This window comes from Penicillium solitum (genome assembly GCF_028829755.1).
Source record: "Penicillium solitum strain IBT 25940 chromosome Unknown utg000001l_segment0_segment0, whole genome shotgun sequence".
NCBI lineage: Eukaryota > Fungi > Ascomycota > Eurotiomycetes > Eurotiales > Aspergillaceae > Penicillium > Penicillium solitum.
Window position 1 is genome coordinate 479,049 of NW_027072121.1, and position 13,820 is coordinate 492,868.

Here is a 13,820-nt window from a genome sequence, read left to right on the forward strand (position 1 = left end):
GGCGGTTGGTCAGACATTCTCTAATGAATACTCAGTAACCGTGTCCGTATTCCATATACTGAAATGAACTAGGCTCCCGAGACCATCTCGCCGCAAAGCGGGCACAGATCATTGGATGTAACTCCACTAAATCGACCCCAAATCAACCGGGATGATATCGAGATAGAATAATTGGTTGTCAAGGAACCCGCTCTGTCGGACTCCGGCGCAGTGCCGGATCTCCCGAGGGCGAAGCTTGTGATCTTGGCACATTGCGAGCTTTGTGGGGATCCTATGCTAATTGGGCACGGAAGTAGATAGCGAACGTGTATTACCATTCAATATGCCTGCTGTAGCCTTATATTGGGAACTAAGTGTACTTGTTCCTAGTCCTAGTGACTTTGAAGATAACTGTAACTCCTATAGTAATTTCACTCTTCGTCTCGTCTCCAAATACCATCGTTCTCGAGTATAGAAAATGAGCCACGGTTCAATATACTATATGTAGTATATATAAGTATGTAATATCGAAACAACTAACCTTATATTACCGCTAGTCAAAATTGGGCTGCTAAGGCGTGCGAAACAAACCGTGGAAATATTCAATGTTTGCTTAATAGTGCTTCATCAGGCTACACTTTTACCTTTTTGCTTATCCTCGAAGGCACTTTACCATTATTCCCTCGTCAAATTTCTAAATTCTTCTTCTTGGCCTCACAACGGTCCGACCATGGCGTCAACGCCGGCCACGGGCGCATGTGGCGACAGCCAGTTTGGCCCCATCGTTTCTACAACGGACTGTCGTGGGGGCTTCGACTTCACGGTAGCTTTCGAATCCGGCATTTTGAACATCTTACCAGCGGCTTTCTTCCTCTTGCCGGCAACCTTTCGTCTGTTTCAGCTGTATAGACAATCACCCAAAGTGCTCTCTTCCACATTCCGCCTGGTAACACTAGTGAGTATTCCTACCTCCACCGGCGATCGTACAAGAAGAGCCAACCTCTAAGTATTATACACATTTAGGCTGTTTCTGTGACATTTGCAGCCATCCAGGTTGCACTCCTGGCAATTGTTGCAACGCAGCACCCTGATGGGGGGCACATTTTACTTGCGAGTGCCGTTCTCGATCTTGTATCAGCGCTGGCAATTATAATCCTTGTTGACCTGGAGCATTTCCGGTCCATCCGACCATCGTTTCTTGCCTCAGCCTATTTGTTCGTCACGCTGCTTCTAGATCTTGGGCGCGTGCGCACGGCCTGGCTGCTACCTGACAATCAGGCCTACTCAGCTTGCCTCGCTATGTCTCTAGCCGTCAAGCTACTTCTCTTGATACTTACCAACACCGAAAAGCGGAAATGGCTCGTGCGCACTGAAAAGGGCCACTCTATTGAAAGTGTGAGCGGACCTTTCAGTCGAGGCTTATTTACTTGGTTGAATGGCCTGCTGTGGAAAGGGCACTCCGTGTTACTGACCGGGGAGGGCCTGCCTACTGTTCATAACAAACTCTTGTCTTCGGAATTATCGACTCGATTCGCAGACTCGTGGGCTCGCTGCACACAGAGTGGACAGAATGCGTTGCTCTTGGCGGTGATCAAGTGTCTACGCTGGGAAATCGCGACGATCGCCATTCCACGGCTGTGTGTCGTGGGATTTAGTATTGCGCAGCCGTTTCTGATCGTCAAAGTTGTCACTGTCTTGCAGCAGACCAGCCCATTATCTCAGGACATGGGCTACGGCTTAATTGGAGCTACTGCAATTGTCTTCAGCGGGATTGCTGTAAGCTCGTTGATGTCTAATCATACTGTGAAGAGTAAAACTTACATTTTCTTTTAGGTCTCTAGGGCCTCATACGAGCACCTGGGATATCGTGCCACAGCCATGCTTCGTGGTGGTCTGGTAGCTCTTGTCTTCCAGCATATGATGGACCTGCCACTAGGAAGCACTGACGAATCTAGTGCTATGGCGCTTCTAGGCTCTGACATGTAGATGCTCGCTGAATATTTCTATTCAGTGGTCTGTGAGACTTGGGCTAATGTACTACAATTGGCACTAGCTACATGGCTGCTACAAACCCAAGTCGGTGCTGTTTGCATTGCTCCTATTTTGGTGGCGATAAGTTAGTTTTCCCGTTTCCCTAATTATTGTCTTGCAACGTTCATTTCCTAACAAAGCTATACTAGTCTTCATTTACCATGGGTAATGCTATTTCCGCTCGTCAGGAAAATTGGCTTCGGGCTACCGAGAAGCGTATCAACTTCACGACTTCCATCCTAGGGTCTATTCGTAACGTCAAAGTTCTCGGACTGACCGAAGTAATGAGCTCTATGATCGAAGAACTGCGCTTCCAAGAGCTTGAAATCTCGAAAAAGTTCCGGCAACTCTCGTCGATCCGTGTATGCATGAGTGCGTGCTTACCTCAATCCCTATTTCTAACAAGCCATATCAAATTGAAGGATTCATCAATATACTGACACCGACCTCTAGTCAATACTCCTATAATTATTGGACAACTTGTGACACTTGCTGCCTATGCGATATTGGCATTACTACAGGGCTCTGGGGGTCTTCCCGTCAACAAAGCCATCACATCATTGTCGCTCATAAGCTTGATGATTACGCCGCTAAGTTATCTTTTGATGGCAATTCCCGACACATATGCATCAATAGGTTGCCTGAACAGGATACAAGACTTTCTGATGAATCCCAGCCGTCTTGGTAAGTATTCCAGTTCTCCCTCCATGTTCTGTTCGACCACGTTCTACTATTCCTGGATCTCGAATGACTGCCCTTATTTCTCAATACCAGCTAATAAAATCATGTTATACACAGATAAGAGACGGCTTCCCCAGGTAGTATCGACTCAATCCATTTCAACCAGTAACATTTCGACTATCGAGCTATCCCCGTTTCCAGAAAGTGCCGGCATACCGACAGAAGTGGTTCTATCACTACGAAACGTCCGATTTGGCTGGAAGTCCTCCTCTCCGCCAGAGACGCCCGGTATCACACTCAGCCTTGAATCTTCTCCCACTGGTACTGTCATCATCCTTGTAGGTCCAGTGGGCTGCGGTAAATCCACCTTTTTGAAGGGCCTCGCAGGTGAAACCCCCGTGTTGGAAGGGGAGCTTTTCATCAAGTACCCGGATTTGGCATTTTGTGATGAAACACCATGGCTATCCAATGGCTCGGTACAGGAGAATATTGTTGGCGAAGACCCATCTGCGTTTGATTCAGACTGGTATCGCACCGTTATAAGTGCATGTGCACTGGATGTGGATATCAAGAGGATGGTGGTGGGCGACAATACATCCGTGGGCAGCAAAGGGTCTAAACTCAGCGGAGGACAGAGACAAAGGATTGTTAGTGGCTTACTTCTTCTATTTCTCCATTGGTCATCTACTAACACCTTAGCTTATATAGGCGATCGCATGAGCCGTGTATGCTCGCAAACGCATCGCTTGCTTCGATGATGTTTTAAGTGGTTTAGACAATGCAACCGCCCAGCACGTTTTCAATAATATCTTTGGTCCGGCTGGATTGTTACGTCGGCTGGGCTGTACGGTTTTTGATACAATACGTGTAAGTTCATAGAGAAAGCACTGTATGTATTCTGGTGAACGAAGAGGAGAAAGAGAGGACGAGAGAGCAGGCAAACTATCTGGGTTCTATTTACATGTGATGCCTTAGGCATCCGGGCATCCAACAGTTTTCTTAGCAACTCACGCCAGTATGTGCATTCCGGCCGCCAAATAGTTCGCTTAGCCGATTAAAATTTGGATATTATACTAATTACGTTTTAGTTCATTACTTACCCTAAGCTGACCTAGTTCTGGTTCTCGGGGAGAATGGCCGAGTTGTCAAGCAGGGCAGCTATACCGAAATCCGAGACAACGCGGACGACCTCACCCAGATGCATGGAATCCAACTCAGACAAACAGATGAGGCGGACAGAATTGATGAGCTAGCTAACCCTTCTAATGAGACTGCAGACCCCATCAGCGCTCCTGCCACAAAGGCCAATCGGCAGACAACCGACCTCGCTGTATATAAGTATTATTTTTCTGCGCTGGGTTGGGTACGAATTTCCGCGTTGCTTCTCTTCCTGATTACCGAGGCCGGTATGAGCGGATTCCGCTGTAAGTTGCAACTATATTTCCAAGTTATTGACGAAACTGCATGGGACTTACATTGCTATAGACGTATGAATCGAACTTTGGTCTTCAAGTGGTGATAACGCTACAGCCTCACGCCTAGGCTATTGGCTTGGACTATATGGAGCATTCTCTGTTATTCAAGGCCTTTCCCTGACACTTGCCGTATTGTGAGTTCTGTCATTCTCGTCCTTGGTTTTGTGTCTTGGCTAACCTTTCCGGTCTGTTAATAGCTGGACCTGGGTCGTTATCGTCCCCGCGGCTTCCAGAAATCTGCATTCTACTGTTCTACACGCTTGCATGGGGTGAGTGCCTTGAGATACTCGCCGCGGTAATTGGCTAACAACTATAGTGCCCCCTTGTCCTTATTGTCGAACATTGATACAGGAGTCCTGGTAACCCGCTTTAGCCAGGACATGAGGCTAGTTGACATGATCCTACCTCGAGGTTTTATATCTACAGGGTTCCGTAAGTACATAAAGGAAACACTGCACGGATTCTTGGTCTATCATCTAACTACTACAACTTCTAGAGTTTTTTGGAGCTATTTCCCAAGGAGCCACTGCTATCGCTTCACTACCCTACTTGGCAGCAGTTCTGCCGCTTCTCCTTGGAGTCCTGTTTCTGATCCAACGGTTTTATCTGAAGACATCTCGTCAACTACGGCTATTGGAGTGCGTCGTTATCTTTATATCCCTTTTCTATCTTGATCTGTGTTATATACTTCATTTTGTTGTTCACGGAACTAATATGCGTCCCCTACAGAATCGAACTCAAGAGTCCTCTTTATACCCACTTCATCGAGTCACTGGCAGGAGTCACCACTATCCGTGCCTTTTCCTGGACCCACGCCGCCACGTCTCGAATGATTTCCATGCTCGACACCGCCCAAAGGCCCTACTACCTTCTCTTGTGCATTCAACGCTGGCTGAGTCTCGTGCTAAATCTGATTGTAGCCGCTATAACGGTGCTTCTTGTTGGGATCTCTTTCGGTCTCCGCACTCGTGTTGACTCTGGCCTTTTGGGTATTGCCCTTGTCATGATGATGGACCTGGGACTTGTTCTATCGGAGCTGATTCAGAATTGGACCTTGCTTGAAACTTCACTAGGAGCTATTGCACGCATCAAGGAATTTTCCGAAGAAACCCCTAATGAAGACAGCAACACGACCGTTCAGACTCACAACGAACTCTCAGAATGGCCCACCCAAGGTGAGATCGCATTTGAGGGAGCGAGAATTTCTTGGAATTCGTCCGAAACGAAGCCTTTACTGAATAGCATCAACCTTCGAATCGGTGCTGGAAAGAAGTTCGGCCTTTGTGGCAGAACCGGAAGGTGAATTTCACTCTCATCCACTCCCGGTCTAATGACATACGTTTCCCAAAAGGGCAAGGCTAACAAATTACAAAACAGTGGCAAAAGTACATTGGCACTATCACTCCTCCGTCTCAACGAGATCAATTCGGGCCAAATCATCATCGATGGACAGGATATTTCCCTCATGTACCGATCATCAATCCGACAGCGTATCAGCTGTCTCAGCCAAGAGCCGTTCCTTTTCCCCGGCACCATCAGGCAAAACGCCGATCCACTGAACGTAGTTTCAAGCACGCAAATGATTGACGCACTTCAGTCTGTCGGAGTTTGGGACTCTCTTGCAGCAAGCCTTGGGGGCACGGATGAAGGCATTCTGGATTCAATTCTAGATGACAGCATTCTATCGCAGGGCCAGAAACAGCTATTCTGTTTGGCCAGAGCTCTACTGAAGAGGAGCAAAATCCTGATTTTGGATGAGCCAACAAGCAGGTATGTTATGTTCATGAGTTCTTTGGTTTCGTTCCATTTTGCTCTATCGGTTTGCGTGGTAGCTGACAATAATACTGTGTGTAGTCTGGACCCAGAAACCGATGCTAAAGTGCAAAAGGTTATACGGGAGTCATTCCGTGACTGCACCGTGATCATGGTGGCACATAGAATCCATAGTCTGCTTGACTTTGACCAAGTTGCTGTTCTGGTTAGTGGTCAACTGATAGAAATGGGACATCCGCAGGAGTTACTAAATAAAGCCGGAGGGGAATTTGCAAAATTGCTGGATCTGGAGTCTTAACGGAATAGGTAGGGTGTGATGAATGGTCCATATCACACCTTAAACATTTAAATTATTATACGATTGTCACCGAGATACATTATATATCTGGAGTGTATCTTAGGTCTTAGTTATAGTAAGAGACTCTAGGGGAACTTTAAATATATGAATTGTTGGGGACGGACTTGGTGAAGGTTGAAGTCTTGGTGGTAGTTGTTGTAGTCGTGGATGTGGTGCTTGAGGGCTATCCGTGGAGGTGCCAATCACACAGCAGGAGTGCGAAGTGAGTAGCTGGGGAAGAAAATCTGGGACTGTAATGTATGAGGAACGCACCGAAGATCTCCCACGGGAAAAGGAAAGGGGTTTCACTTGAGGTTTGATAGGGAACTAGGGAACTGAGCACTTCAAAGTGACAAGTCATAGCGGCTAAACGAGGGTTTATGTACCTTTTGTATGGAGTTACTACACAAAAAATACATACACCAACAATGTACTTCCCACTGGGTACACAGAGGTTTTGGTGGGCGCACTTGGTACAACATGAGCATTACGAACAGAAACAAGAGCCTGGAGAACGATTTTCATTGAGCAACCATCTATTACGGCAGCTGCACAAATAGAGATAGCGAACAGGATTTCCGACAGCCCCCCAACTACAAAATTGTCTACGGCGACAACATAACAGCACTACTATCGCAGGTCATATGAAGGACATCTGTAATCTTACAAGTTAGCAATTGTTTGCAAATTGAGGAGTCAAAAATCCAAGTCAAAAGCATGTATGAGGGTAAAGGCATGGCGTCATCAAAAAATTAGAGTGTTGTTGTTGCATTATTTTAATCTTCAGAGCGCCCCGGAGGGGGGCGTAAATGCTCGGGGTTAAAAATTTATAATCATCCGCCAGGGTGATGTGAGGTGGTGTGGGCAAGGGGGAGAGGAAAAGGGGGGAAGAATTGAAAACTCACCAATTCTGTGGAAACGAACAATGGGCGTAGCTACGTCCATCATACGAGTCCTAGGTTTCCGAGGGAAATCCATTGCCAAGACATGTTGTTTCATTCCCGGTCGCTATTTCAAGCGCCGGTTCAAGTAAATCTAATACATGGCATTCGCATCCCGTCGAGGAAGCGCTTAGTCGAAGAGACCGAAGCCCATGTCCTCATCGGACTCCTCCTCCTCCTCAGCGGGAGCTGCGGCGGCAGGGGCGTCACCGCCGGAGGTGGCGGCGGCGGCAGGGGCAGCAGAGGCGTACGCATCGGGGTTAGCGATGCGGTCCTTGAGATCATCAATCTCGGCCCAGCTGTAGTCGGTGCTGATGGCAGCAGCGAGGACCTTCTTGTATCCGTTGATGAGGGAGTGGATAACGGAGGGAAGGGTGGGGTAGTTGGTAGCCAGGGAGACAGCGGTGATGGTGGAGATAGCCTGGGAGAAGGCGGCCAAGAGCTGCTCATCGGTGATGTCGAGAACATCGGCGCCGAAGCACTGACCGTTCTCGTAGACCTGGGTGATGGCCATACCGTAGGTGAACGGAGAGATGTTCAGCAGGTTAAGGAGGGTAGCCTCGGAGGCACCGACCTTGTTGCCAGCCTCAACGAGCTTGAGGTCGGAAACAATCTCAATGGTACCACGAGCAATCTTGGTGGGGACACCGAGAGCCTGGAAGAAGGCGGTCTTACCGGGCTCCATACCAGTGTTACCACCGGGGATCCAGACATCATCGGGGGCGACGGCACCGGCACGAGCGGGAGCAGCGACACGGTTGGCAAGGATCTTCTCCTTGGTGGCCTTGAGGTCACCGTTGGTGAAGATGAAACCAACGTTGCCACGGACGTGGGGAAGGAGACGCTCCCACTCGGGGTTCTCAGCGACGAAACCCTTAAGGGCACGACGAACCATGGTGTTCTTACCCATCAGGACGACGGCCTCTCCACGGAGGGAGATACGGATCTCGTGCATCTGCTGAGAGCTGACATTGTCAACTCCAACGATGAAGATGGTGCTGTACTCATTGAGACTGTAATAAAAAAGAATTGTTAGAAATTTGGAATCGTGTCAATTGCGAGGCGCCATTGAGGGTAGACTAACAGAGCACGCAGCTTCTCGAAGTAAGCGGTCTTGGTTGCGGACTTGCCCCCCATTTCTTCTTGATTTCAGTGAAGATAGGTTGTTTAAGGGAAAGTCTGTTGTTGTTGTGGTGAATGGAAGAGAAGAAAAGAAGAGCTTGCCGATTTTGGGAAAATCAATTTTGGTGGTGCGCTCGCTAGTGGGTCACGTGACGTAAAAGTAGACCCGCCCAAAATGGACAGAGATGGCCGGAATTCGATCAAAGGGATCTTGGGAGCCCCTACTTCTGTTATTTGTTGCCCTATTGGCTACAATTAGTACACAATTGGCATATTTGTGAACTCATTAATCGTTCCCATTCTGTGGATCAAAGCACTTCATCATGGCCGGTCTCCAACACCCGTTCCAGTGTCTGCGATATGTCAACAGGCAGTCAGTGGGCCAATCGGATATCCTTATTGCCACTGCTGGTCGCAATCTCTACTCTTACGATGCGTCCAGTGGTCAGCGCCTGGATGTGTGGCCTCAACCCGTAGACGCCAATGTGGAGGATAATGCGGAGGATAAAAGCTCTGACGCAGCTCCCGCATCTGAAAGCCAAGGCCCGCCAGAAAAGCGAAGGAAGCTGTCTTCGACCTCCGAGGAACAGAAGGATGCCAAACCTGAGTCAAAACCTAAGGATTCGAACAAAGAAGCTTCCAACTCCTGGACCAACATTCCTCTCGTGACTGTTGCCCACAGCAAATATGTAGTGATCATGACCTCCGAGGACAAATGTGTTCGAGTCCTTAGTTTGGACAACGAAGGCAAACTCCAGCAATTGAGTGCTCGGTGAGTGACTATTTTTTCTATATGCAAGCTCGCCAAACTCATCATTTATAGTACAATGCCCAAGAAGCTCTCTGCGCTTACTCTGACTCCCGATGAGAACAACATCTTGACGGGTGACAAATTCGGAGATGTGTACACTTTCCCACTAATTCCGAGCGGAGAATACGTGAAGGTCCAGGCCCCAGCGAAAGCATATGAACCATCTGCCACAAATCTCACAGTGCACACAAAACGCAACCTTGAATCATTGGAGCAACAAATGCGACAGGCCGCTCTGTCGAAGACCAACCAAGCAGAACGGGTTGTGCTGAACTTTGAACACCAAGTCATTATCGGTCACGTTTCGTTGTTGACGGAATTGATCTCCGTTACCCGGCCTGCGGACTCGACCGTTGGCAAGCGAAATTACATCCTGACTGCGGATCGTGATGAGCACATCCGTGTCTCTCGTGGTGTTCCCCAAGCGCATGTAATTGAGCAGTTCTGCTTTGGCCACACTTCATTTGTTAGCAGTCTGTGCGTACCTTCGTTCGAACCCAAGGTTCTCGTCTCGGGTGGTGGCGACAACTACCTGCTTGTGTGGGACTGGCTCGAGAATCAGATCTTACAGAAAGTTCAGCTTCCTGGGGCGGAAGGAGAGACTACGGTGCGCGGCATTTGGGATGTTTCTCTTGAGCCTACCGCAGGCAATACCGATCCCGTGAAGGCTATCTTTGTTGCACTTGAAGGGTACGTTCCAATAACCATTGATGATATCTATAATTCTCCTAACATTGAGAGCAGGTCTTCACAACTTCTTTACTACACCCTCGAAAGCGACAACACGATAACTCACCAAGATACCCTCCAGCTGTCAGGAAACGTTCTTGAACTGGTTGGCCTTGATTCAAAAAGCTCTATTCTTGTTGCTGTGGATACTTTGCGGCAATCCAATTCGACAAGTGCCTGGAAGTCGTCTTCCCAGCCTCCTCTTGAAGCCTTCCGCCTCAGTTCTGGGAAGTGGGCTCCTGTAGAGGACTCCATGGTCATCAAAATCAACTCCGAAGGCACCTCAAACCTCCCTACGACAATAGAGGAGAAACAGCAGAAAGAGCTCAATGACTCGATGTACAATTTGGGCAACCTGCGCAAGAGAGGTGACTACGACGAATAAAAGCATGCTTTTGATGAATGTACAGCAAATGATCTATTAGAATTCCAAATACATATATAATGCAGCAGTCTCCATTATAATTCGTCCAAAGCAAAAGCAAAAAAAAAAAACAAAACAAAACAAAAGACAAAAATCTGGCCGTAAAATCCACATCATCCTGATTAAAATATATATTTTGAAATTTTTCCTGCTCCATCCTTTTTAACCACCTCTTCGTCTTCTTTAGCCCCTACTATGAAGAAAGAAAAGATATCAAATATCAAACAGACCCAAGCCGTGGAATAGAAGAAAGGCCCTTAAGAACTTTTCGAAATGGATACTCGAACTCAGGGATATAATCGTTGCTTTATCTACGGAGCACCATGGGAGGGCCCCGACGTGCTGAGACATTATTAACTCATCACGGTAGCATAGATCTGCTGAGGATCTCCCGAGAATGATCCTATCCAATCGGACCCAATTCATAGTTCTTAGTTAGTCTTACGGTGGTCAGAAGCAGGCTACGGAGTAGAGCATCTTTAAGCTCTCGGAGGCACCGGCGACTCGGCGTTTGATTTACGAGGTAACTATACCCAGGTAGGGCTGCATATTATAACAACGTAATGTTCTTGACCAATAGTAGGATTCCTCGGTGAAAAGTCCTAGTAAATGTAAAAGGGCGGATAGGTCAACGTCTAGTAGAACAAGTTGTTTTAACAGGAAACAATGTGTGTCGGTGATGTCCATAGCTAAGCACACAAACATGTTATCGATTTGACAACTTAAATTCCAGCTATATTCTAATTGACACGAAACTACCTAATTATCGCAAAATAATAATAATAAAAAGAAACCTCGGAAAGAAAAGGCAGGTTTATGAATGTACGGGTATAAAGGGTTGCCACTTGTGTTTTCCGATAATCACGGGCCGCGGTACCCGGAGAACCTTGTTATAATCCCACTTCTTCCCCTCCATCCCACTTACATATTCCACCAACACAATGCAGGAACAATTTGAGCCTTTGAAGAACGACTTGCTGCTGAGAGCTGCACGGGGTATGTTTACTCCGTGTTTGGTGTTTTAATCGGAGCTGACAATCGCAGGTGAGAAGGTGGAGCGTCCTCCGATATGGGTTATGCGACAGGGTGAGTTAGACTTATCCGTGGACCACTCCCCCAAGAACAATTAATTGACATTTTTTTTCTTTATCCAACAGCTGGTCGATACCTCCCCGAATACCATGAGGCGAAGGGCGGCCGTGACTTCTTTGAATGCTGCCGCACACCGGAAATCGCATCGACCTTGACCCTCCAGCCCATTGAGCGGTATGCAGGCCTCATCGACGCCGCAATTATCTTCTCCGATATCCTAGTTATTCCCCAGGCCATGGGAATGGTTGTGGAGATGCTCGACAAGAAGGGCCCTCATTTCCCCGAGCCGCTCGACTCCCCGACAGACGGACAGTACGAGAAGGTGATGGCGAAGAAGGTGGATGTGAAAGCAGAGCTGGATTACGTCTATAAGGCAATTACTCTCACACGATTCAAGCTGAAGGGCCGGGTGCCCTTGATCGGCTTCTGTGGTGCACCATGGACGCTGCTGTGCTACATGGTCGAAGGCGGTGGTAGCAAGCTCTTCGTGCAGTCCAAGAAATGGGTCTACAAGTACCCTGCTGAGGCACAGGCTCTTCTGCAGAAGATTGCCGAGATCTGTGTGGAATATCTCGCGCTCCAGGTCGCTGCCGGAGCGCAGCTGGTGCAGGTCTTCGACTCATGGGCCGGCGAGCTGTCTCCCGTCTCGTTCAAGTCGTTCTCGCTTCCTTATCTGCGCCACATCTCCGCCAACCTGCCCAAGCGGCTGAAGGAGATGGGCCTGGAGCCTGTTCCCATGACCGTCTTCGCCAAGGGCGCCTGGTACGCTCTGGACGACCTTTGTGATTCGGGATACAACGTTGTCGGCCTGGACTGGCTGCACGATGCCGGCGAGGCCATGCGCATTGCCAACGGCCGTGTCACTATCCAGGGCAATGCGGATCCCGGCATGCTCTACGGTGGTCCCCCAGCCATTACGGCCACCCTTGAGCCTATGGTTGAGGGTTTCAAGAAGGGCAAGCAGGGATGGATCTGCAACTTGGGCCACGGTTAGTCGAACCTTACACTTTGGAGCTGCATATCATTTAACTAATTGTTTCTCGACGCAGGTGTCACTCCATTCGTTGACCCTGAGAACCTCAAGTTCTTCTTTGAAGAAATCCACCGCTTGACCGTATAATTGTGTTGAACCTTAAAAGCAGTCGGCTTCTTCCCCGACTCAGATTAAAAGACTACACTGGATCTAAAAACACATCTTTCGGGCGTGAATATTTTCAATTCCCGGGGTATTTAGGGCTATGATATATGCAGGCCTTATGAAATTAGACAGCGATATCCTCGTTCCTGTATAGCAGACACTACAGTTAGTATTTATGATCATGAAACAGCCAACAATCCTCGAAGCAACTGCGAGCAGACCGAGAGCCGCTTTACGCATTGCGATAGACCAAGCATCAAACACAACATACCATAGCTCAGGCTTCTCCTTGATGAAGTTGGTCATCAATTCCGTGCACTCGGCATTATCCAAGACAACAACCTCCTTGCCCTTGTTGAGCAGAAGCTCCTCACCACCCATGAAGGTCTTGTTCTCACCAATGACAACCCGCTTCACCTTGTAGAGGATACAAGCACCGGTACACATATCACAGGGCGAGAGGGTGGTGTACATAGTAGCACCCTCGTAAGCGGAGGCAGGAAGACGGCCGGAGTTTTCGAGGGCGGACATCTCGGCCTTGGGTATGTTAGCTGGAGTTCATGAATGCTGAATGCTAGTGGATATAGATGTAGATCGATTGATATCAATTGGAGTATATCACGCTATACTGACATGCAAGACAGCGCTGCCCTTCTGGACGCGCATGTTGTGACCGCGGCCAAGGATCTTTCCATCCTTCGAGACCAGGGCAGCACCGATAGGCACACCTCCCTCAGAGAGGCCCTGCTTCGCCTCTTCGACGGCGGCAATGAATCCGGGATCCTGTTCCATTTTGAAGAGTGTAGTAATTAATCTGGGTGTGGGCTACGGGATTGAAAGGGGGCAAGATAAGAAAACTACAAGATATGGGGAACGGAAATATACTCCAGGGTGTAATCGGAGAGTTCCGAACCCCTCTATGACGATGGAACCGAGTGGACAGTGAAGAGCTTTTTTTTTTTTCCCCTCGCCTCTTTGCTTATCGATAAGAGAGATATGTGTGGCTGGAGGGGGGTGGCTGTCAGTGGCGAGGTTCAAAATTTCTGCGTTGTGAGTTACTGGTACATTTTACAGGGATGGTATGCAGGATACAATATGCAAAAACCCGTATACAAAAACCCTTCTATGATATGCCTATATTAAGCCAATAAATCACTATATCAACTATCATTTAGAGAATGATCTTATTCTACACATCTCGACGTACAGCTGGGCGTCTGATGGGCGAAATAGGTGTTAGTCAGCAGTAATAAAAACAAACATGGAAGCGCGGAGAAAACTTGCGAA

General features: G+C 48.2%; 6 protein-coding genes across 6 annotated transcripts; 4 read left to right on the forward strand and 2 right to left on the reverse strand.

Moving 5' to 3' along the window:
* Positions 1 to 709: 709 nt before the first annotated feature.
* Positions 710 to 1,965, forward strand: N7455_000191 (uncharacterized protein; the record flags this gene model as incomplete). The annotated part of the gene is made up of 3 exons (XM_065603754.1): positions 710 to 934; positions 1,003 to 1,755; positions 1,813 to 1,965. 3 exons carry the CDS (start codon positions 710 to 712, stop codon positions 1,963 to 1,965), a joined length of 1,131 nt encoding a protein of 376 aa, XP_065462245.1.
* Positions 1,966 to 6,237, forward strand: N7455_000192 (uncharacterized protein; the record flags this gene model as incomplete). The annotated part of the gene is made up of 13 exons (XM_065603755.1): positions 1,966 to 2,085; positions 2,160 to 2,382; positions 2,464 to 2,694; positions 2,809 to 3,338; positions 3,459 to 3,486; positions 3,807 to 4,115; positions 4,222 to 4,300; positions 4,364 to 4,435; positions 4,483 to 4,598; positions 4,663 to 4,804; positions 4,896 to 5,465; positions 5,544 to 5,936; positions 6,021 to 6,237. The coding sequence occupies 13 exons, from the start codon at positions 1,966 to 1,968 to the stop codon at positions 6,235 to 6,237; spliced, it is 3,030 nt and encodes a 1,009-aa protein (XP_065462246.1).
* Positions 6,238 to 7,347: 1,110 nt separating this feature from the next.
* Positions 7,348 to 8,354, reverse strand: N7455_000193 (60S ribosomal protein uL10; the record flags this gene model as incomplete). The annotated part of the gene is made up of 2 exons (XM_040952480.2): positions 7,348 to 8,230; positions 8,302 to 8,354. 2 exons carry the CDS (start codon positions 8,352 to 8,354, stop codon positions 7,348 to 7,350), a joined length of 936 nt encoding a protein of 311 aa, XP_040817508.1.
* Positions 8,355 to 8,662: 308 nt separating this feature from the next.
* Positions 8,663 to 10,264, forward strand: trm82 (putative tRNA methyltransferase; the record flags this gene model as incomplete). The annotated part of the gene is made up of 3 exons (XM_040952198.2): positions 8,663 to 9,111; positions 9,163 to 9,840; positions 9,895 to 10,264. The coding sequence occupies 3 exons, from the start codon at positions 8,663 to 8,665 to the stop codon at positions 10,262 to 10,264; spliced, it is 1,497 nt and encodes a 498-aa protein (XP_040817155.2).
* Positions 10,265 to 11,244: 980 nt separating this feature from the next.
* On the forward strand, positions 11,245 to 12,515 carry N7455_000195 (uroporphyrinogen decarboxylase HEM12; the record flags this gene model as incomplete). Its single annotated transcript, XM_040952335.2, has 4 exons — positions 11,245 to 11,299; positions 11,348 to 11,389; positions 11,461 to 12,384; positions 12,445 to 12,515. The coding sequence occupies 4 exons, from the start codon at positions 11,245 to 11,247 to the stop codon at positions 12,513 to 12,515; spliced, it is 1,092 nt and encodes a 363-aa protein (XP_040817284.2).
* A 142-nt stretch (positions 12,516 to 12,657) lies between these two features.
* N7455_000196 (cytosine deaminase) lies at positions 12,658 to 13,325 on the reverse strand (the record flags this gene model as incomplete). Its single annotated transcript, XM_040952172.1, has 3 exons — positions 12,658 to 12,679; positions 12,805 to 13,070; positions 13,167 to 13,325. The coding sequence occupies 3 exons, from the start codon at positions 13,323 to 13,325 to the stop codon at positions 12,658 to 12,660; spliced, it is 447 nt and encodes a 148-aa protein (XP_040817399.1).
* Between the last annotated feature and the right edge of the window lie 495 nt (positions 13,326 to 13,820).